The sequence below is a fragment of the Sebastes umbrosus genome, chromosome 1 (genome assembly GCF_015220745.1).
Source record: "Sebastes umbrosus isolate fSebUmb1 chromosome 1, fSebUmb1.pri, whole genome shotgun sequence".
Taxonomy (NCBI): Eukaryota; Metazoa; Chordata; class Actinopteri; order Perciformes; family Sebastidae; genus Sebastes; species Sebastes umbrosus.
In genome coordinates, this window is record NC_051269.1 from 19,148,143 (window position 1) to 19,171,986 (window position 23,844).

The following is a 23,844-nucleotide window of genomic DNA, read 5'->3' on the forward strand; positions in this document are numbered from 1 at the left end:
CACCTCCGTGTGAACTTAGCAGATCTGTGCTTTCCTTTCTCTGTTTCCTCATTAACCCTTGCAAGTAAGACTTCTAATACCACCGACTTACTTGAATGGTCATTCGTTATGCAACAGTCTTGAATTAGTGTGTGGTTGATTATTGCGAGGGACTGTTACAGTTCTGTAGTGCTGTCTCTCAGTAAGGCAAGGGGCTCGCCTAATGGGCCGGTATCTGTGTCTAGTATGTCTGCACACAGGCAAACAAAGGGTGTCGAATTTTGAAACTGACACGGCTCTCTGCCGGTCAAGTAATATTAAACAATGGATGAAGAAATCAGGCCATAGCCAAATTTAGATATATGATACTCAGACAGAAAGTTGAGCTGCAGAAAGGATTGAGTTTATCAGTAGGGATACAAATGCAACTATGGAGTTGACTACATTTTGTGTATCTGCCCTATCATAGGATTATTTTAAATAAAGGCTGTCAATCGATTAAAGTATTTTATCGCGATTAATCGCATGATTGTCCATAGTTAATCGCGACTAATCGCAAATGAATCACACATTTTTTAACTGTTCAAAATGTATCTTAAAAGGAGATTTGTCAAGTATTTACTCTTATCAACATGGGAGTGGACAAATATGCTTGCTTTATGCAAATGTATGTACATATTTATTATTGTACATCAATTAATAACACAAAATAATGACAAATATTGTCCAGAAACCCTCACAGGTACTGCATTTAGCATAAAAAATATGCTCAAATCATAACATGGCAAACTCAACCCCAACAGGTAACAACAGCTGTCAGTGTGTCAGTGTGCTGACTTGATTATGACTTGCCCCAAACTGCATGATTATCATAAAGTGGGAATGTCTGTAAAGGGGAGACTCGTGGGTACCCATAGAACACATTTTCATTCACATATCTTGAGGTCAGAGGTCAAGAGACCCCTCTGAAAATGGCCATGCCAGTTTTTTCCCTCGCCAAAATTTAGCGGAAGTTTGGAGCGTTATTTAACCTCCTCCACAACAAGCTAGTATGACATCGTTGGTACCAATGGATTCCTAATGTTTCTTAGTTTTTCAGTATCTTCTCTCTTATACTACAATCGTGAATTCACAAGATTTGTTAATGCATTATATAAATTAGTGGCGTTAAAACGAATTTGTGTTAACGTATTATTGTCGCGTTAACTTTGACTTACTTATTTTAAATAATTAATTATCAAAATTAGGGCTGCCCACTCTTAGACGAGTAATGAGTAACATTTTAGTCTTAGTTGACTAAGATTTCTTTAGTCGATTAGTCATTTTTTAATGCTTTGTTCATGCTGAATTACTTATTTCCAAGAAACTTTGGAGCACACCTCTGGCAAACACAAGATTTAAAGTGATGCTTTGTGTGATTCTTTGTGGAGAAACTCAGTTTCACAGATCTGTTGATTAAATCATCTAATCGTTTAGTCGGCAAAATCATGTGTCGAGTGTTAGTCGACTAAGAATTTATTTGGTCGAGGACAGCCCTAATTAAAATAAATCTATTCAACCTTTTGACATTGTTTTCTAAATTAACACATTTGACTAGAGAATAAATTGAGGGTTCTCTCATCTTTATCAGGCTTAAGTAAAGTCACACCAAAATCCACAATGCTGGACCCAGAGGTCATATGTAACAGGAGATAACTACTTGTCAACGCTGCTGCCTTGACAACAGTCCCCCTGACCTATTTGTGACAGTGGAGTCAGACTACAAACCGGTCTGACATGTTGATTGAGATCTTATGTGTTATTACTGTTCACAACACACTCAACAAGCCATGTTTGAATGGCTTTTTGTAAAGTAAATGAAACTAGCCATGAAGTGGATAAATTAATGCATTTTATTTTATCTTTTCAGCAGCAAGAATTTTAGATGTTAGATAAGGAACAGGTTAAAACTGTGGTTTGCAATCAACAACAGCAAAACACATTAGAAGTTAAATATTATAGGAGCTGAACTTTGAGTCTCACAGTGCACGAATCACAAGTTTTTAGGTACAGTGCAAAAATGTAAAGGTAGTATCATACTGTAGGTAGCATTTGGTTCAAAATGAACATTCAAAATGTGATAGGGTTCAGTCACAGTTTATACAATCTTTTGGGTCAAAAACAGATGACAGTGAGATGTGTTTAAGTATTGTAGGGAAGAGTCTTTTCAAATCCCTTCGCTGTGGATGTGAGATTTGCTTTTTTTGCGCCTCACCTTACTGTTGGACACTGGGACACCCAACGACTCCAGCCGGAAGGGCCGTGGCATGACGGAGTCTGAGCTGACAGACGGATTCATGGTGGAACCGCTCACAGTGAGGTGGGTTGCCCCGTTAACCAGGGGAGGAGAGTGGATGGCTGAGGGAGAAGAGCTCAGATGGGTAAAACCAACATGAGAGGGGAAAACGCCTGAATGTAAATTGGTTTGGCGTTGTGACTACTGCAGAAAGTCGTCTCAGTTGTAGCTTTTTAACATATCACTGACTCCTGTTTTTCACCACTGAATCATTTCCTCAATTTTTCTAACTTTCTACAAGTTAAACATGATTCCTTTTGTACCGTTGTTTAAAAGGTACAGTATGAAGGTTTTGGCGGCAGCTAGTGGTGTGGTTGCAGAGTGCAACCTACTGAATACCCCTCCGCTCACCCCTACCTTTCCAAGACTGTGGTAATGTGGGTGCAAAACCGTGGTAATGCCGTTGGCCTCGCTCAGAGGCCATCCTTACCATAATAACACTACTTTAGGAGCAACGGACGTCAGCTGGCGGTACCACGTCTTTAAACTCTGCAGCTCACGTTACCGCAGTTTCACAAGCGTGACGTAGAAATATGGCAGCGGTTTGTCCATTCTGGGCTACTGTAGAAACATGGCGTAGTAACATAGCGGACTCAATGAAGAGGACCCGCTCCCTAGGTAGTTATGAAGGGCTCATTCTCTTAGTTTCAGGTGATTATACACTACTGAAAACATAGTTATGAATATTATATTCCATTTCTGCTAATAGATCCCTGAAAAGTTACACAATGTTCCTTTAAATTTGTATTTTTTCTTGGCTTGATTAATTGATCCCCTCAAAGACCTGACACTTCAGACTCGAAAACCGGAAACACACACAATGATGACAACCTGCAGATTTTACCACAGTGAGGAGGAAGTGACGTCATTCAGCGATAAAGCTAATTAGCCACCTAAACTGTGTTTTTTGTCTGCAGGTCCTGGTCTTACCGTGTCCCTTGGCAGCTTCACGTCCCAGCAGTTGGCTCGCTCTCTTTGACTTGAAGTAGCTGCTGGCGATGTTCTCACTGTCACTACGGTCCAGCATCTCCTTGTACCTGTCCTCCTCCACCTGATAAAAACACATGGAGGGTTAAGACTCTGTGAGTGTTTCAGTGTGTGTGAGATGATGCATGAAACATAAACATACCATGAACTGCTCTCCAGGATCAGCAGCCGAACCTCTGCCAGCTGAAAGTTTCGGAGCCACAGCTGTGAGAGAGAAAGAAAGTGAGATCATATTTAAGGGAAAGAATCTGCAAAACATATATTTATACTCTAAAGCTACATCATCACTAAAAATGGATGCTTTTTTTACTTAGTTTATTTTCTATATGCCCTCTTCACACTTTGCACCTGAAGGCAGAGTTGTTTTCTGCACCGTCACGTCCGGCAGCCTCCAGGCGGCGCCCTCCTCGTCCCAGACGGCTTCTTTCTTCAAGCGGTCCAGATTGCTGTAGTTACAGTCGCGGCGCACCAGGGGCACCATGCGCTCCAGCAGGCCGTGCAGTAACTTGCCCTCTATCTCCATCCGCCGGATTGTTGCCAGGTAGTCATCCCTCTCCACCTCGAACTCTGCCTGCAGGTCACGGATCTCCAGTTTGGCTGCTTTCAGCTGTCACAACAGGTTTTATGGCTGTATGTCAGAACACACAATTCACTGCCACGAATTTCTGTGGTATTTTGTACTGCACACCCTGAACCCATTTGTTGAACATTGCTCCAGACCCACTGCATGTCCCACAGAACCTGTTACATTTGTCCCTACGGCCGCTGTGACCCACCTTGCCCTGGACCTTGACCAGCATTTGGCTTTTGGCATGGACCTCTTCCTGGATGGAGTTGTAGACGTTCAGCAGCACATTTTCACTGTCCTCACCGTTCTCTGACAGAGCGCGGATAAGATGGACTTTTCTCTGGTCAGCAAGCTTCTTCCTCTGCTTCTGTCTCTGCTGTAACTCTTTGTTCCTGGCTTGCTCTCCTCCAACCACCTCCTGCTCCAGCTGCTGCAGTCTGGGGAGAGATGGATGAATGGCAACTGGTAACTGATAATGGGCTTCTGAGGCCGAAACATAAATATTTGGGAGTAGAAATTTGGTAACGTATCAGCATGTAGGAATTTTTAACAAAAACACATACCGATAATAGGAACAAACACTCTTGATACAGATCCCTTCCTTTTTGTTAAATTGTGATAGACACATACTGAAATCATACTGAGCAGGACATTTTAAACTTGCTCTCTAGTGGACAAAATTACCTCAAACCTTGTTTGGCATTTCTTTAAATTATTTTTTGTTAAAATGCCACCACCACCGCATTTCATCTTATCAGACGCCACAGGCGTGTAGTATAGCCATACTTTCAATGTTTCGGTGGCATCTCTGCACGCTGAACTGCCAACTCCATCAAATACACCGTGCTTGACTTCATCACACCACAGATTGTATGGGTTGTAGCCGCTGCGGTAGTGTGCCAATCACACATCGCATTAAATTGAAGAACGTTTGCGGTGATTAGCTGTGAGCAAAACCATACAAATAGACCCTCTTTTTCTGGATCTGGGACAAAAAGGATCGAATGCAGGTATCGTTTAACTGGAGAAGTTTCGATACTACTTGGTACTGGGTTGTATTGAGTACCGATATCCAGCCCTGATAGACACCGATACCAATATATCTGCAATGAGCTAATATCGGCCAATAAATAACAGCATAAAATATCCATCATGTATTGTTCTTGAACCGTTGTGTTCATAAGAACGTGTCAGACCATTATGTCTCCACATCCTGTGCACAATTTTGGCAAGACATGATGTGGAAAGACCCTTATCATAAAGTGTAAGCCGTTCTGATTTGTTGGTTATGTGTGTAAAATGGGAGCTCACAAACCTTTCCAGGACGTGTTGCTGGTCCACAGGCCCTACAGTGATGTCAGGTGATTCTATGAGCCCGACTCCGTCTAGGTCTTCATGGACACCGACTGCTGACTGTACGGCAGGCTGGCTCACCAACATGAGGAAATAATACACAAGAAGTTTCTAATAATACCATAGTTGTATTTTCATGCCAGCATCATTTCAAGCCGTTGTTTTCTGAAGTGATGGATACCTCATTTAGGACCTATAACAGGTTTTGAATGATTAGTGGTAATGGTGGAAGGTGCTAGTGAACAGTACCTTGGTCAGAGAAGTTTCTCCAGTTGTACTGTGGCACATGGGATCAGTGTTGTGGCAGAGCTCTTCCTCAGTGACCTCTGTCATACAGCTGGAGCTCACTGATGCTAAGAAGCAAGACAATCCAAAGCAGTGTCAGTATACAGGAGGTGTACACAATAACAAGAACAATGCAGTCATAAACAACTACGTTGCTAATGTTCAGTTTTTGTTCAGACTTTGTCAGGAGTGTTGATTCACTAGAGCTTTTTGACAGACTGAAGAGCACCGAAACAAATGTTTAAACTAGTTACATGGTTCTTGGGGAGATGGTTTTCTGCTGTCATTCTTTGGGACGGAGCTCCCCCTGCTGGCTTGAGCCTTTTCCAGATTGGACAGCTTGAATTCATAGGAGGAACACAGGGCAGTGATGTCCTCCTGCAGCTTTGCTTTGGATTCCTGCTCTGCATTGTACTCAGCCCGCAACTTGGCCAGCCTTTCTTCATACTCCTGTGGCGAGAGCAGAATACAGTCAGTCCTATAAATCACTTGGTTCTTATTCAAAGCATGTAGAGATGTGAAGTGATGTATTGGTGTGGGAACGGCCTGTAGTTGCCTCTTTAATCTTCTCCTTCTCTGCTTCTGTGGTGCTAGACTGTGGCCTTGAAGGAACAGCAGGGGATGCTTCAGACAACTGACCAGCCAGCAGAGCTGCATGATAAACAAAAGGACAAAAAGCAGGAGTTTTTTTTTAGCAAGACAGGTAATACAAATCATTCAACAAAGAAGCAAATGAAACACCCTTTGGCAATAATCAAATAAAAGGATGTTGTTTCCCTTGTATTAAAAGGCTAGTCACAAAATATACCACTTACATGCAAGGTTAGCGCTGCCCAGCTGGCCCGAGACGAGGGCACGCAACTTCTTGATCTCCTCCTGGTACTCTCGGAGCAGAGCATCCTTGGGGTCCTCATTGATGCGAGGTCTGTTCTGGATGCTCTTGGCCCGGTTGGCGTAGCGCAGCGTGCTCAGGCTCTCTTCATAGTTGTTGTCAGCGGGTGACAGACAGGCGATCATCAAGGTGCGCGTGTTTCCTCCCAGAGAGTCCTGCAGCAGCCTGGTCAGCTTGGAGTCCCGGTAGGGGATGTACTTGGAGCGTCCGTCCACCAGCGCAGAGATGACGTTGCCCAGGGCCGAGAGGGAGAGGTTGATCTTGGTGGCCTCGCGGAACCGCTCACCTGTGGCGCCGGTCTTAGACTGACGCTCGCTTCCTGCCAGGTCAACCAGGTTGAGTTTACCTGCTCGTAGATGATCCTGGCCGTCTGCATCTGAGAATGTGGGGTGACAAAGACAATGTAGATAAAATATGACTTTGCAGACATAGCTGTTTAAACTCTCTCTTTATTATTAATTACTTCTTTGTGCAATATGCCTGTTGTGTTTTTTATGCTTTCAGACATAAGTAGCGGTTCTCGCACTTTTATTTATTTTTAATTCATTTATTGAATTATTTTTACGGTTCATCTGTTTAGAATTGCCATCTCTCTGTAAAGCACTTAAATTGCCTTTGAATGTGATATATGAATAAAAAGACTTGACTCAACTATAAGATTATTTAGCTGTGTTTTTTTTCTTATTATTTGTATAACTGAGTAGCCATTTTGCACCAATATTTAAATTATACAAGGAAAAATCCCTCCTAGTAGAGCTGGCAATTTCTCTATCCATGGTATCCATGGCAAATAAAGCAGGATGCAATGAGGCCATGAAGCACATTGTGTTTTTTATTCACAAACATGTTGGCTACCTGGCTAACATGTAATACAGTTATTTAAGAGGAGACACTCCAGGTGAATAGGCTAACATTTTTAACTAATAGATATCACCATGAAACTTCCCCAGTTGATTACTTACATTAAGGCAATCTTTTTATGTATTACAAGTTTTCTGAAAATGTATGTTTAAATATGCAAATGAGGCATTCTCTTATCAAATACGTGATACTTTGCATACATTTCCAGAACAGAAATCTGAACATTGGAAAAAGCCAGGTTGCATTTTGTTGACATATGAAGAGTCAAAAGCTTTTACAGAGGGAATTTTGGATATTTTTATCACTCCATAAATCAGAAAATTCTGTCAACAGCCATAATGAATACATTTTCACCTTGTTTTTAGGAATAAAATGTTCTATAAATCCGGCTATGAATGATATATGAACAAACCCCTCACTAAAAACCTTCAGAATATAGATAGGAAACTGGAAAGTTTGGTGGATGTGAGCTACTGAAGTCGAGATTTCTGGCTCAGAGTCTGACAAAAACCTAATTTTGAGAAAACTGCTTTTAAAGATATGGATTGTAAAATTCCATACATTTTGTTAAACACCACAGGGGAATAGGGTAAAAAAAATGTTACTAATAGATATCACTGTGGAATTTCCTCATTTGATTACTTACACTAAAACAATTCTTTTATTGTATTGGAAGTTTTCTGAAATTTCATGATTAAATGTGAAAATGAGTCATTATCTAATGCCAACTTTTGGTGAATTTAGGAGAAATCTACAGACGCAAATAGACAAAGTAGTAAAATAAACACCAAAATGTGTATTTTGATGTTTTCTTTCTACTAGTTATGGAAGTAAAATTGACCAGTGCATGAAAAATTATGTTTTTTTCTTTCATTGTCCACATTCTTTTGAAAGCAAAATATTTATGATTTTTCTGAACAAGGCATTCAGGGAAAATATAATTTCAGCGGAAAGTGGTTGCACAAACAAAAACAATGGCACAAAAAATAACTCCTGAAACACACTAAGCATTACAGCTTGATGGTATCTTGCTCTTCAATGTTGAGCAGCTGGTGACGTTATGAGGTGTAATAGGATCACATGTTCCTACAAGCACGTTTACGCAGATAAAAATCTCACATTGAACAGATTGTAGATATGTGTTTCAACATTTTAGAGGGGTTGTATCATTGTGTTTGTGTGTTCACCTATGTTGCAGATCTCCAAATGGATGGTGAAGATGGAGTGTGAGCGGGAGGAGTCCTTGTTCATCAGCGTGTAGCCCACCGCCCGGTTCCCCCAGCCTCGCTCTATGATCCTCTCGCACTCCCCCACACTGTGCACAGTGTGCATGGAGAGGTCGCGCACATACACCCCGCGCTCTGGATGCTCTTTCAGCTAAGCATTCATCAACAACACACAAAAAAAACACAATCCTAATCAGTCAACTTGTGCAAACACCTTGACCTTCAAGAAATCATGTAACTACTGTGCTTTTAAGTCACCATGGCAACTTGCACAGTATTGTCCACAAAACATACAGAAAGCACGGTGTTCACTGCAAGTGAATAGTCTGAGAAACAAGTTTTTATAATGACTGCACTTACCAAAGAACAATAAACCTGTTATCCTCTATAGTTACACAGTGCAGTCTGTTTTGTTTATTGAAAGTGCTTCAAGGGGCTTACCTCCAATCTCTGTTTGGTGTCATTTCCCAAAAGGTCTCGGACTTCTTCGTTGTAAATCTCCAAGTAGGAGGCCCTCACCAGGAATTTTGTATTTTCTGCACACTAGCTTGCACACAGAAACACACACGCACATAAAATTATTCTCTCAAGCGTAGACAAGCCTGGACAGAGACTAGACCCATCAGACTGAGGCAAGTATGCATATGGCCCCAACAGGAAAATGAAACATACTGGAATGAAACTTTGGCACGTTTTGCATGAAATCTATGAATGCATCAGTTGGATATGTTGCACAATTAAACCTGCAGTAGGCAGAATGTTTTTGGCATCATTGGGCAAAAAAATCCATAATAACCTTTCAGCATATTGTAATTGAAAATAGACTTCTGCACCTCCTCATGGCTCTGTTGTCAGGCTTTAAAAAATCTAGCTCGTGACGGGAGATTTTGTCCAATCACAGGTCATTTCAGAGAGAGAGAGAGTTCCTAATGGCTGTTCATTCAACGGCGGCAACTGTCAATCACTCACAAACTCCGTTCAACGGTCAAACTAGGCAGCGCTGATCAAATATGAATCAGTATTCTGTTACTGTAATGCCTATTTCTCGCGTAAACTGTTTTCAGAAACATCTTGTAGTGTACTGTTTAGCTGTAAAATGAGAAGGTGTGCCCCGGCTGGTGGGCGGTGCTTGGTATTTCCTCAACTGATCTCAACATGGCTGCCGGGTCACAAACTTTCTCATTTTACAGCTAAACAGTACACTACAAGATGTTTCTGAAAACATTTTAGACAAGAAATAGGCATTACAGTAACAGAATATTGATTCATATTTGATCAGCGCTGCCTAGTTTGACCGTTTGATCAGAGTTTGCGAGTGATTGACAGCTGCTCAGAGACGGCAGGCTCCAGGTCAGCTGTGATAGGTTGTTTTCCTCCGGTCTGTGAAATCTTGCAGATACTGTCTCATGCACTACTGTCAGGATATAGTGACTGTTTTATAAAATTAACTTTTTTTGATAATATTTGCTCCAATTCTACCCACTGCAGCAGCTTTAACAAGAGTTTGCCCAACCTACCTGAATACTCTCAAAGATGTGCTCAAAGGCTCGTGGAATGACCCCCCTCTGGGCTGCAGGATTGGACACCCCCTGCATGGTGAAAGACTTCCCACTTCCAGTTTGTCCATAGGCAAAGATTGTGCCATTGTATCCCTCAGTGACGCCCTGTAAATAAAAAAAAATAAAAATATGGAATTAATGACCTTTTGCATGAGTCTTCTTTAAAATGGACCAACACCCTGCTGACCTTTGTAAGTGACTGAAAGCAGACTGTTAAGTAAATAATGAAGTCTCCAGAGCATTAGCAATAAGATATAGGCCACTGGTGTTGGACTGGGGGTGTCCAGTGACCTGCCTGCTACTTTTGCAATGCCTGGATGGGCTGAAAAATGGGCCATATATGGGATTGTCTGCGGGTTCCATAATGGCCCAATGTCAATTGCCCACATGGATTCCATGCAGGATTACAATGGGTGTTATGTTGGCCCCAACTGGGCAACATACCCAAGATCCATCTTAGTCCCAGTTTTAAGTTCAATGTGGGTACTACTTGGGGACTACATGGGCTGAAATATGGGTTGTAAGTGGGTTTGTCCACAGTTTCCATGTTGGCCCCATACCAGTTACCCTTGTGGGTTTCATGCAGGAGTACACTGGGTCCAATCTGGGCAACATAAACCAAAACCCATCTCTTAATTTCCCATTAGTGACCCACCTAGAACCCACATTAGTTGACCCGACTGGGTCCCAGATAAGATGCCTATTTTGGGCCCATACCCACTTGGTACCCAGGTACCCCCCAGCATAACCCATGTAGGGCCCACATAACCATGTTGGCTGGGTGTTAAGTTAAGATAAGATAAGATGAACCTTTATTAATCCCCGGAGGGAAATTCAGGTGTCAAAGCAGCAACATCAGTAAACATCAGCAAAAAGAGTGAAACACGGGAGAGGTAAAGGTATACAAAAATTATAAAAACAATAATAGAGATATAAAAGATACAGAGTGAATGGGTGAACATAGTGTGTACAGTCCGTCAATAAATAAATGTGGTATGTACAATAAATAAATGTAATATGTACAATAAATAAATGTAATATGTACAATAAATAAATGAAATATGTACATTAAATAAATGTGGTATGTACAATAAATAAATGTAATATGTACAATAAATAAATGAAATATGTACAATAAATAAATGTAATATGTACAATAAATAAATGTAATATGTACAATAAATAAATGTAATATGTACAGTAAATAAATGAAATATGTACATTAAATAAATGTAGTATGTACATTAAATAAATGTAGTATGTGCAATAAATAAATGTAATATGTACAATAAATAAATGAAATATGTACATTAAATAAATGTAGTATGTGCATTAAATAAATGTAGTATGTGCAATAAATAAATGTAATATGTACAATAAATAAATTAAATATGTACATTAAATAAATGTAGTATGTGCAATAAATAAATGTAGTATGCACATTAAATAAATGTAATATGTACAATAAATAAATGTAATATGTACAATAAATAAATTAAATAGGTACATTAAATAAATGTAGTATGCACATTAAATAAATGTAATATGCACATTAAATAAATGTAGTATGCACATTAAATAAATGTAATATGTACAGTAAATAAATTAAATTAAATATGTACATTAAATAAATGTAATATGTACAATAAATAAATGTAATATGTACAGTAAATAAATGAAATATGTACATTAAATAAATGTAGTATGTACATTAAATAAATGTAGTATATGCAATAAATAAATGTAATATGTACATATGTGCAGTCTATAAAGTGGTATATAGGGTGTATAATGTAAAGTAAGTGTAAAGTGCTTCAGTGGTTAGAGTCCTAGATGGGTGTTTCTGTGTATTAGCAACAAAAAACTGAATCAGAAGTGGTTCTGCAGGAGTTTATACCTCAACCAAAGGATATGCAATCTCGTTGTACATCTGCTCGGTGGTCTGGTTGATGAAGTAGGTCCCGTCGAAGGTGAACTGTTTGGGCGGCTCGTCCACTGCGCCGGGTTTCTCTATGAAGCACTGGCAGCGGTGCAGGTCGATGGACAGCACCATGTCGGAGCCCAGAGCCTTCTCACGGTCATTCAGAGGCCTGCAGCGGACCACCACCTTCACAGACTCCGACCCCATGTGTCAGCAGGCAGGCAGTCCCCAGCAGCAGCTGGCTTGTTCAGTAGATAACAGATGAAAGCAGCGAACAGCTCTCAGCTCCGCTTCATGAAGATGTCTGATAGAGCTCCTCACTAACAGCTCACAGCCCGCTGAGAGAAGATGACGACACGATATAAAACACAAAGATACGGAAATACACAGGAGATTAAAGATGATGACGTTGAGACGGAGATATGTCCAGACACGGTGGACTCAGTCCTCCTCAGGTGTCTCTACAGGTCCGCTCCTCTTCTCACGGTGCTTTCACGTTGCTCAGCAACCATAAACAACCATTGAGGGGCTGTAACTGTCCCAGACCGGCGGCCATTTTGGGGAGGAGCTAGTGAGGTCACTGGCAGCAAACTTTACACAGCTGGGTGAGTTGCTGTAAAGTGGGGCACTGCATAATGTGGGACATCTAAGCTCCAGTGGGTGTGACAAATAAAAGTCAATAAAACTATCAATGTCTTTCTAATATGTGAATGCTTCAAAACTATTCTTTATTCTTAAAGGGATTGTTTGTAGGAATCAGAAATGCTTGTTAACAGCGACACCTGTGGCCGTTAAGTCAACGAAAGTCAGCGTCGGGCTCGAGCTTGTGCTCGCTCTACATAGACATGAACGAGCATCTCTCTAAACAGTGAGGCGACACACGTCAGCTAAAACCACAATATCACTCTATATTTCAGCTGCTTGGCAGTAATGTTAGCTGACCAGACGGAGGTCTCTCCATGAATCACTGCTGATCCTAGTGCTGGCTTTTCCTGCTTCAGCCTCCCGACCGCGGTCGGAGGGAACAGGGAAGACACCGGCACCCGATCGGAGACGATAACGTTTCTCTCTGCAGAGCCCCGTCACTTCACAAGACATGGGAAACCTCTGTTGGTCTGGAGGAGCTGCAGCATTTATTTCTGCACAAACGTCCACTGTACATTCACTAGATATTCTCAGAGCTAAACTAACTCTTCTGCAGTGTGTAGTGTGCGCGCATGCACGTGAGGTGGAGCGAGCTGAGTGAAGGCAGGCAGGCAGGCAGAGGAGCAGAGACTCCGGCCCTGAAGACGAAAGCTACGGTCTCCCCCGCGTCCTCCGACCGCGGCCAACACTGTTTTGCAAGACGGGCTTCACTAGATATACCTTTGCGGTTTTGGTGCTTCTGTGTAGTTTGTGTTGGAGTCTTGTCTGAACAGCGTAGCCACACGCGAGCGCGCATGGGACACCGACCAGGATTGATTTATTCGTGTAAGAAGTTACAAACAGTCCCTTTAATTTATTTTTATTATTTATAGTCTTATTGTTTGTTAGTAAGTGGTAAAATTACTGAACATGGGATTGCACATTGTGTTAGGAGTGTTTCCTACATTAATTAAGGTGATTTTTAGGCCTTTTCACAGAGTGTCTTTTATGTGTCCCACATCTCGGACATGACATTAGAAAATCAAGATTTGTCTGAGAAAACTTGGCATTAGAGTACTGGTAAGGCTATCAAATCCTGGGGATTTTGGAGTGGTGCTGGGTTTGGATTTAATGTGCGCTTCAAATCACAATATATTTCAGAAATCTGAAATGCAAAAAAATGTCCCACATTAGGCTTATCCACTCCAATACTACACAATCTTGTTTTGTATAGTTGTGTATAACAAGTTTCCAATACAAATACAAATCTTGAGTAGATATCTTTAACATTACACTTGGGTTACTCATTTTAGCTGGGGAGGAAAAGCGACAGCTAAGTTTCACACTGCTGGATGATGTTTTCTTTTGCCTTCACAAAGTTAGATAAATGTGAAACTATTGCATTTTAAACTGTTTTAGAGAGGCGTTGATTCAACTTTAGGATCATTTTGGAGGATCTCGGCTAGTTTGTGATGCTGTTGACATGTATTACATTATAGAGGAGTTTCTGCTGTTTAGCCTACCCCATAGACTGTATAAAATAAACCCTCATTGATATAAATGGGGTAGATAAAATAAGAGCAACATCTGTCCGTATAAATGCAATAGGCCTTTTTTCACTGAAGACATTTTAACATGTCACAGTAAGAAAAGCACCGGTGTAAATAATGAAATGAATGATGGATGAATTCAATTAAGCTGCTTTGATTTCAGGTTTCAGGTATCGTACATGCTGGGTCACTGTCACACTCACTGGGACACTTGAATACAACAGAGCTATTGTTAGTGTCATCAGTAACACCTGTGCTTTTCCTACTATGACAAGACTAAATGTCGGCTGTGACAAAGGCCTATAAATTCAACAGCACCACAAACTGCAGCCTCCATAATGATCATAAAGTTGAATCAACACTTCTCTAAAACAGTTTCAACAAAAGCTGAACATTATAAAACATTTTTAGGATTTATTATTCAAGACTGCATTAGTTTAAGCTATGTGAATAAACTGGCAACTGAGTGTTTATCAGTGCAGAAATCTCCTGCGACCCTATTAGCACATGAATCCCATGTGGAGTTCTGCCCTGAGATTTAGAAACTGTGTACAGTATAAATTGCCTAATAATATGTGAGAGCAAGTAGCATCTTCCTCAATACCAAAGCTGCAGGTGAGGTTGTGCTATGTGGAGTCATAAATAATGGAGAACAACATTTTCAGGATGTAAGGTTGAAAACAGAGAACACCTGACGTTTAATCTCAAACAGCGGTGAACAATATGAAAACTGTTTGTTGGCCTAATGTAGAAAAGATGGTACAAAATACTCAAATCAGTTACTTAAATTGTAATGCAGCCTCTTGGATTAGAAAAACAATATCACAGAAAATCTTATGATAAAGACGTCATACCACTGTATGCAGTTTAATATACCTTGTGCAGTGTTTTTAAACAAACATTACCAGTTAAAATTACCAGTAAACCGTGACTGCACACAAACGTTAAACAGAGAGTTTGAACATGTCTCTTCTTAGCGGTCATGATATAAGTGCACCAATAAATGGAGGTGTCAAGATATAGAAAATATTTGGTGTCTTGGTCATATTTTCTTATACCAGGACACATCATCGTGTATAGGATTACTGCTTACATATCCTCCAGATGTAATGTCTTAACACAAAGACTAATGTGCAAGCAAGATTAAAATTCAAGGAATAATAAAATTTTATCAGATATATTTGTGCAACATCTTTACAATGCAAGAAAAAAATGTGGCTTTGCCATCAGGTGCAACAATCTGGGTGATTAAAACACTCCACAGTTTCAATTTGTTACGTTTTATGTCTTTAAAAGACAAATAAACTCCTCTGGTGCCTCATAGGCACAAATAAAAAATATTTTTAAAAAGATTATATTGAAAAACTTAAAAAGCAGCGAGCACAAAATATTACACTTTACAAATAAGTACCCTCTGATGAAATGTCTTGTGCACTATATACAGTGCCAATACTGTTAATAAGTGCATTGTATACAGTAACTTCCAAAAAACACCAAATGTGATTTAAGGGTAAGAGATGATATATGTGCAAAATAAAAAAAAAAGATGACACTTATTCTTAGGTTGGCAGTCCACAAGTTCCAGCGTCCAGGGTTTAAACCCAGTCCTTTCTGTGGGTACTTTTCATTTTGGCTTTGTTCAGGCTCTTGAGAGGCTGTGGTTTGCTGGTGTTTTCCTCCCACTCGTAACAGTGGTTTACCCGGGCGCAGCTCAGCCGACACGTCAGCTCATTCCGAGTCGCTGTGTAGTGGTCAATCAGCTCTGCTATGGAACTGAATTCAGTCTTGCATTTCTGCCACAAAGAAACAGAAAAAGAATTATGTTTTAATAGGGGTTACACAGAATTATCAGTTTGCTGAGACAACTACAATCAAATGCCAACAATGACTTGATTATTCTTAGTTTCAGTGGAGTTTTAATATAGTCTCAGTGCTCAGTTCATGAGTTTTTGCCAGTGGCTACAGTACCTCCGGGTCTGAATAGTGAAGCCAATGCTGAAGAGCCTTAAACTTGTATTATTTCTAATAGCCAGCAGGGGGCAACTCCTCTGGTTGCAAAAAGAAGTCAGATTGTATAGAAGTCTATGAGAAAATGACCCCACTTCTCACTTGATTTATTACCTCAGTAAACATTATAAACATGAGTTTATGGTCTCAATCACTAGTTTCAAGTCTTCTTCAATAAAGCATGATGTTAATTTAGTAAATTATGGTCCCATTTAGAGTCAAATAGATCACCCTCTCGTGTCACTTTTGCTTACAAAAAACAAAGAAGGTGATGGCCAAAATGCCAGACTCGAGGCTTCGAAACGTCAGTCCACAAACCAATGGATGATGTCACGGTGACAACGTCCACTTCTTATATACAGTCTATGGATTTTGCACACCAAATTAGTCCAAATACTTGCAATATTTTGGCACAATAATTACAAATTTAAGAATATTTTCCCTCACTCATATACTGTAGAACCCTGTTTCTAAATATTGCACTTAAATAGAAAAGAAATATGTATCAAGGAATCCAGATTCTTCAATTCAATGTGGTTATGCAGCACTGAAAAAACTGCATCTTATGTTTATGATGTTACGCTTGATATAAACTTGATGGATTCTCACCTCTTGGAACAAACAGATACAAAATACACATGTAGCTTTGTCGAAATAATACTTTTTCAAACTCTGAAACTACCCAAGAGGAGATTTATAGAAGGTCAGACTTGTAGGGATTAATATTTGTATGAAATATCAGATATAGGTGCCTTTGATACAAACCTTGTATAAAAATATTATTACATATAACAATATTATTGTTAGTTGATTGTTATTCATAAAGTACTTAGTGGAAAAGGGAGTGGGGAGTGAACCATTTCCTCTGTAGTTCAGTCTACATCTTATCATTTTGTTTCCACTTCTAAGCAAATATTATCCTGGCAAACTCACTGTTTCCTAATAATTATGTAGAACATTCCACATTGACAAAACAACTACCTCCAGCAGGAATTTCCCTTTACGGGTGTTTTCGATGAGGTGGGTGATGAGGCCAGTGGGGAATCGAATGATGATAGAGCCACATTTGTTTTTTTTGGGATGTGGGCACAGGAGGTACGATCCCAGCACATCGTCTGCAAGCAGGGAGTAGCTGCTGTCACTGAAATACCAGAAGATACGCAGTCAGAAATCCGAACAAGACATATATAATGGCTGGAGAAAGCATCTGCGTGAAACGCATGAGCGACACTCACGTTGCGATACCATCCCAACACCAGACTGCTTGAGCCAGTGCTTCTTCTGATTCGGCCAGGCTCGGAGCGCGGGATCTCTTCGCCGGCGCCTTGTCTTGGTCCTTTCCTGATTCATGTTTAAGAAAAGAAATCATGACTTTGGAGATGTTTACATGCCAAGAGGCCCAAAAGTGGAGATATTCCGTCGTGTTTGCGTGGGGAAACATTCAATGTAATCCCAACTCTGTGATGGAAAATGTTTGGTTTTAAACAGGACTGAGATGAGCAAAGCAAGTGGTGATGAAATAACCCATAAAACAAAGCTCGTGCTTCAACGCGTTAAAGCCAAGAGTCAACAGTGAGAAGCTTAAAATATACGCCCAGTATGACCCACGTGAGACCAGAACATTATCCATCTACCTTCTGACACCACGACAGACAGTGAGTGGCTGCCCGTCACCTAAACACTGAGGGGTTTGCTTTACCTAATCATCTCTTTGAATCTTGAAAGCACTCTGTGAACACTTGGCCCACCTTGTGACGCATTCAGTCGCTCCTGAGCAATGCGCTGTTTGAGTGGTGTGAAGGTGAAGGAGCGGTAAGCCCCGGAGCATATCCCTTTAGCGCGCATGGCTTTCTTGCGCACCAGGGAGGGGGAGGAGGTGGGGAAGACTTCATCTTGACTGCTGGTCAGTTCATCGGAAGACTTGTGATTCTTCTGTAGATCAGGGGAAAGAAAATGAAGGGAAACACTGAGGTTGAAGTAAAAATACCATGTTGTAAGAGTGAATACAAGAAGACATTCAAATCCAAACCTTAGTCCCTGGAAACAACCCGAGAAAAGGGGCTCGTCTGAAGGACACCAGGGCGCTGACGCTCAGAGGGAAGCCGTGGTTGAGCAGGGAGGGGTTGCGGCGAGGCAGTGAGCCAACGGATTTTTCCTGGGCCTCCTCTGGGTGCTTGTCTAAGTAAGACAGCTGGAAACAGCGGCAAAGCAGCAGATTCAGGAACTGTGCCTGCAGGAAAGACGTGGAAACAGTATTACTCAAATTGTATTATCAATTTTGGAGCAACATAAGGTTCTTACGTTCAACAGTGCTATTTGACAAACCAAATTCTTGTTAGTGACATAGTTGCCTTTTTCAACAGGTCTGAGCTACAGTTTAAAGGGGACATATCATGCTCATTTTTAGGTTCATACTTGTATTTTGGGTTTCTACTAGAACATGTTTACATGATTTAATGTTCAAAAGACACATTATTTTTCTCTTATTACACGCCTGTGTTGAATACTCCTTTCTGATTGGTCAATCACGGCGTTCTGCGGTCTGTAATTTCTCTATAACAGACCGTTGCGGTGTATAGCAGACCGCTGCTATGGGCGCAGTTCAGATGTCGGACTCTGGTGGACCGTTTTTGTGTCAAAATATTGATTTCTTCAGTAAGTAGTCGTGTAATAAACGGGATAATGTACAGCTAGCTGATCATTGTTGGGAAAGAATCCCCTTCAGGGCGACGAGAGACCCCTTCGCTTCGCAGCATCGCCCTGTCAGAGATTCTTTCACAACAATGACTGTCTTGTTGTACATTATCCCTTACATACTGTCTGTCTGAATACACCATGATTCACCGTCTGTCTGAAACGCTCCGTTTTAGCACCTGTGTCATTGCTCTGATTGGTCAACTGGCCCACTGTTGTGATTAATCAGCCGAACCAAACTTTTCAAACTCCACTTGACTCTCTCTAACTAGCTTTGTTTGAGGACATTAGCCGCTAGGCAAAGTGTGTCACTTGGTGACATCACCATGTTACTGAAGAAAAGGCGGGACTTCAAGCGAGGCATGTCAGGCAGTTCAGGCGTAGTGTTTCTGTGGGGAGAGTAACTCCATTTGGCGTGGACTTTGGGCGTTGTAACTTTTCAGACTTTTTATATGCACAAAAAACTATAGAAGACACTAAAGGAAAGGGAAATAGCACAAAAGCATTATTGGTCCTCTTTAAACTAGTATATACACCCATTGCCATAACATTATGACAGCATGGGCACCCTGACTGGTCTGCGGCTACGCATCTCCATATGCAACAAACTGCGATGCCCTGTGTGTTCTGACACCTTTCTATCGGAACCAGAATTAACTTTTTCAGTAATTTGAGCCACAGTAGCTCCTCTATTGGATCGGACAACACGGGCCAGCCTTCGCTCCCCACGTACATCAATGAGCCTCGGGTCTGACCCTGTCGCCGGTTCACAGGTTTTCCTTCCTTGGACCACTTTTGGTAGGTCCTGACCACTGCAGACCGGGAACATCCCACAAGAACTGCAGTTCTGGAGATGATCTGACCCGGTCGTCTAGCCATCACAATTTGGCCCTTGTCAAAGTCGCTCACATCCTTATGCTGGACCATTTTTTCTGCCTCCAAAACAAAGTTCAAAATGTTCACTTGCTGTCTAACATATCCCAACCACTGCCAGGTGCCATCGTAACGAGCTAATCCATGTTATTCACTTCACCTGTCAGTGGTCTTCATGTTACGGCTGATCGGTGTACATACATATAATACTTTGATGGACTTGGTCGCAGTATTTTTAAACAGTCAGCCCCTCATAATATACCAACCTACATGTCTCTTTAAATATTGGGCATTCTTGGTTTGATGCATCACAAATAGGCTTTTTATAATGATCCATATGAACCATAATATCAAAATCACAAATATTTCACAAGCCATGTTCCACATTTGCACTAAAAAAAGTGTCTCTGACTCATGGGAGCTGTAACTTTCTCTGTAAATAATAGTAGATCCTAAACTTGAGAAACACCTTTGTTGTAATAAATGACACTGATCACGTCTTACTGCTCTGGAGTGCCTGGCTTGGAAGACATGGCAGTACAGCTGGGCATCAGTGCTGCCCGGGTTGTGGGAGACAAAGGCAAACTGGGCATCGATGGGCCGGGCGGTGGACAGAGAGACTCTACGCAGAGCGTGAGCCATCAGGAGAGTCTGCAGACAGTGAAGGTGACACATACAGTGAGACAGCATGCTCTTCAGACCAACCCGTCTAGGAATGTGCATAACGTTTTCATACTTACCGTTTCATCCTCATTATACATTTTCACACCTTTGCTGGAGAATTTTAGGGACACAGACTTCCTTCTTTTACATTTCTGATTAAAGACAACAGACATATTAGATATTGTATTCTCCATTAAACAGGTACAAGTTGTTGCTTTTTGGGATAATGACCATTTAAGGCTTACTCTAAGGGACTTCAGCTGAGTGTGCAGTCTCTCTATCTGATCATCCAAGCAGCGGTCGTCCACAGGGAAGGAGCCCACATACTTTACAGCAAAGACACAAGTTTAGGCAAAACACAACACATAAAAAGACACCAGCGTAAATGTAAAATCACATTTCTAGAGTTACCTCTGCTGATCTAGTCACTGTACCATCTTCACTGACCGGTGCCTCACCCATGCTGCCGGTTTATCTCTGTAAAAACCAGACAGCAAGAACATCTTACACCAAAGGCCACTAAAAATAACAACAATACTGGTTTAAAAAGCTTTCAAGGCTTAATCCAGATACCTCATCATTAGAGAACTGGTATGATGTAATTTATGAAATATTTGTAATGGACAGAATTACTTTCTCTATGAAGTTTCAAGAAACTAAATTTGAGGAAATTTGGAAGGAGTGGAAAAAGAAAATTTCCCCAAAACGCCCTTCTTTTGTTTAATTTTTCTTTTTTTTTAAATGTAATTTTTTTTTATTATTATTATTTATTTTATCTTATTTCACATGAAAAGCACCCCATGCTTTATTTGTGTGTTCTATAATTTCATTGTAAAAAGTGGAAAAGTTGGTTCACTTCATATTTGTATCCAATTAAGTATGTTTATGTAAAATGTCTGAGTAAAACCAAATAAAGGAAAAATCAAATGAAAAAAAATAAAAATAAAAAGCTTTCAAAACATGCACACAAGTAGGAAACTAAGTCAAACAATCACAATGGTAGTGCTACAGGAATTTTTTTTTTTTTTAAAAGTGTACAATAAAGTGAAGGTTTGGCACCGTATTGTGGACTGAAACAATGTACTATTTAGTTTTAATAATTTTGATATAAATATGCAAAAAGGAATTCAATCAGTTAAATTAAAAATAAAAAAGTGGAAAAAAAATAAAAGTGGAAAAATATAATATTAAAACATAAAAAATGCAATACAAAATTATAGTTTTCTCAATAAATAAAACAGTACAATGATACTCTCCACTTCAAACAATAAGTATGCTGTAAAATACTTAATGTTTTAAAGTAAAGACATCCCCTTGTTTTTTTTTTTGTTATAGTAAACTATTTGTTTGTTGCCTGTGATTGCATGCACACAAGTAGGAAACTAAGTCAAACAATCACAATAGTATTGCTACAGGAGGTTTTAAAAGAAAAAGAAAGTGTATAATAAAGTGAAGGTTTGGCACCGTGCTGTGGACTACAGGTCCATGTTGAAATGTTACAGGAAGAGAGGAAGGTGACTGTTACCTGTGGTAGTGATAATCCTGCCTGTGGACCGTTTTGCAGGTCATTGCACCATTTTATCCAATTTTTTTTTCAGCACCGTAAATGCGTCAAAGTCGCTGATAGCACACAGGAAAGTTTAGATACCTGTGTTTTACAGACAGAGGACGAAACCACAAATGACTAACTTCGGTGGAAGAAACTTGTCCGTGCAGCCGACAGCTCAGGTAGTTGTAGTAGCGAGGCTGAGAAATCACAGACACTCACTTTTCAGAGTCGCAGAACCTCCACCAGACCACCACAACCCGCCACCTCCGCCCTCCTTCCTCACCTTTACCTGCTGCTGCCGCTCCGTGGTCTCAGGTCTCAGGTGTGCTGCTGCTGCTGCTCGAGGCGGGGCTGGGGGGGGGGGGGAGGAGGTGAATGAACGAGGAGGTATATGAACACGTCGACCCTTCAGATATGTGACAGTAAGCGGAAGATAAGGCGTTGAATCCCTCCTCCTCCTCCTCCTCTAGATCCTCTCTGTCTCTCTTTTTCCAGCTCCTCCACACATTCCTGCTCCTTGCGCAACTCACCCTGGTGACGTCACACGACCAGTGGTGGGAAAGGATACCTAATACAACAGCACAGTTACAAGTTACAAGTGAAACTGAAAATAGAAACTGATATGACATCTTATCATCAGCAAGCTAAGAAGTTTCATAAATGTTTCTTGTTTATTAACCTTATATTATTCCATGATTTATCCCTATTTGATTTTTGGTAATATTGTTTGGGCAAGTACATACCCCTCCAATCTTCATAAACTTTATTTGTTGTAAGACTGGCAACTTTGTCAAACTCTAAGGAGGCCTCTGCTCCACTGTTCAGGAAACTGAACATTCTTTCAGTTTATGACATAAATATTCATCAGATATGTGTGTTTATATATAAATATATTATCTTGCCTTCTTCTTTACCATCATCGTTTAGCAACTTCTTTAAATCTAATTCTCAAATTCATTCACATAATACTAGACAGGCTAATCATCTTCACCTGGACATGGCCAGTCCTCCCTCAGATATCGTGGTGTACAAATATGGAACACCAAAATACCTGTTATCAAGAGCTCGTTACCCTTAGAACATTTTAAAAGGAAATTATCATCACATTTAATTCTTGATGTCTAATTATCTTTGGATATGTTTAGATATATTTCCTTTTTTTATGTTCTGTTTTTTGTATGTATTTCAATGTTTTTATTGGATTGTTTTCCACTGTTTGGTTAGGGTTTTTCTGCACATTTTGTGTACTTCTTGTTGTTGTTTAACTTTTGTTGTATTTTTAAAATTATGTTATTTTAGATCTTTCTTCCTTTTTTGTTAGTTTTTTTTCTCTCTCCTGGGTTGGGGGAGGTCCTTTGTATAAGCCTGTGGCTTCTTGACCTCTCCTGACACATTTCTTGTTTGTTTTTCAGTGACTGGATTTTGTGCAGTTTTATATATGTGCAAATAAAGAAATAAATAAATAAATCTTGATAATGCTGACATTTTACTGTTTACCTGTGTACAGGTCAGTAGTTTAATCCAATGTTCTCTAACTTTGGGGTTAGAAAAGGACCACAAGATGAATCTTGGGCTCATGAGATGGTAAATGGGGTAGAAAAAAATAAAAAACAAAGTTTTATTGTACAAATTCACATTCTTTTTTTTTTTTTTTTTTTCTAGAATATTTGCTTTTTTGTTACATTTTGGATGCTCGGATATTTTAATTAAACCCTCTGAGAAGTTTAAAGAGGTAATGTTTGTTTGGTGCAGCTCCAGACAACTCAGATATCTGAGACGTGACCATGGGCCACAACCAGACACTGATTTTGTCACAAGCCCACAAAGGCTTTGGGAGCCACTGGTTTAATCTTTTATTGTAAAATAAATGTAATATTAGTCACATTTTTATTTTTAAGTTTATAACGTTTTTAAATGT

The 23,844-nt window shown here is 40.2% G+C and overlaps 2 protein-coding genes across 8 annotated transcripts; both read right to left on the reverse strand.

Annotated features, from left to right (window-relative positions):
- Positions 1 to 1,852: 1,852 nt before the first annotated feature.
- Positions 1,853 to 22,066, reverse strand: kif17 (kinesin family member 17). Of its 2 annotated transcripts, none has more exons than XM_037778817.1 (15): positions 22,056 to 22,066; positions 11,943 to 12,293; positions 10,004 to 10,150; positions 8,928 to 9,029; positions 8,448 to 8,637; positions 6,323 to 6,775; positions 6,064 to 6,158; positions 5,762 to 5,957; positions 5,472 to 5,575; positions 5,185 to 5,294; positions 4,078 to 4,306; positions 3,650 to 3,908; positions 3,444 to 3,505; positions 3,245 to 3,365; positions 1,853 to 2,376 (listed from the first exon to the last, which is right to left on the reverse strand). In XM_037778817.1, exons 2-15 carry the CDS (start codon positions 12,171 to 12,173, stop codon positions 2,186 to 2,188), a joined length of 2,490 nt encoding a protein of 829 aa, XP_037634745.1. In that variant the 5' UTR covers positions 12,174 to 12,293; positions 22,056 to 22,066; the 3' UTR covers positions 1,853 to 2,185. The 2 variants fall into 2 exon arrangements, with proteins under 2 accessions (XP_037634745.1, XP_037634754.1); XM_037778826.1 differs by lacking the exon at positions 22,056 to 22,066 and having other exon boundaries at positions 6,323 to 6,634; positions 6,746 to 6,775; positions 11,943 to 12,549.
- On the reverse strand, positions 14,804 to 22,441 carry sh2d5 (SH2 domain containing 5). Of its 6 annotated transcripts, XM_037778864.1 has the most exons (11): positions 22,146 to 22,440; positions 21,903 to 22,025; positions 20,789 to 20,854; positions 20,623 to 20,703; positions 20,455 to 20,529; positions 20,219 to 20,365; positions 18,177 to 18,377; positions 17,896 to 18,079; positions 17,383 to 17,488; positions 17,129 to 17,288; positions 14,804 to 15,933 (listed from the first exon to the last, which is right to left on the reverse strand). In XM_037778864.1, the coding sequence occupies exons 3-11, from the start codon at positions 20,837 to 20,839 to the stop codon at positions 15,736 to 15,738; spliced, it is 1,203 nt and encodes a 400-aa protein (XP_037634792.1). In that variant the 5' UTR covers positions 20,840 to 20,854; positions 21,903 to 22,025; positions 22,146 to 22,440; the 3' UTR covers positions 14,804 to 15,735. The 6 variants fall into 6 exon arrangements, with proteins under 6 accessions (XP_037634792.1, XP_037634817.1, XP_037634801.1 ...); XM_037778889.1 differs by lacking the exon at positions 21,903 to 22,025 and having other exon boundaries at positions 22,216 to 22,441; XM_037778873.1 differs by lacking the exon at positions 21,903 to 22,025 and having other exon boundaries at positions 22,210 to 22,440.
- Positions 22,442 to 23,844: the final 1,403 nt, after the last annotated feature.

What these genes read in the sequence shown, in the direction of transcription:
- kif17 (XM_037778817.1), bottom strand. Translation starts at nt 12,173, where the DNA reads ATGGGGTCGGAGTCTGTGAAGGTGGTGGTCCGCTGCAGGCCTCTGAAT. An exon ending in TGGTCAAGGTCCAGGGCAAG is followed by an intron (nt 3,909 to 4,077) that starts GTGGGTCACAGC and finishes CTGTTGTGACAG; the next exon opens with CTGAAAGCAGCCAAACTGGA. An exon ending in GAAAACAACTCTGCCTTCAG is followed by an intron (nt 3,506 to 3,649) that starts GTGCAAAGTGTG and finishes TCTCTCTCACAG; the next exon opens with CTGTGGCTCCGAAACTTTCA.
- sh2d5 (XM_037778889.1), bottom strand. Translation starts at nt 20,839, where the DNA reads ATGGGTGAGGCACCGGTCAGTGAAGATGGTACAGTGACTAGATCAGCA. An exon ending in TGTATAATGAGGATGAAACG is followed by an intron (nt 20,366 to 20,454) that starts GTAAGTATGAAA and finishes CACTGTCTGCAG; the next exon opens with ACTCTCCTGATGGCTCACGC. An exon ending in AAGCCAGGCACTCCAGAGCA is followed by an intron (nt 18,378 to 20,218) that starts GTAAGACGTGAT and finishes TCTTTCCTGCAG; the next exon opens with GCACAGTTCCTGAATCTGCT.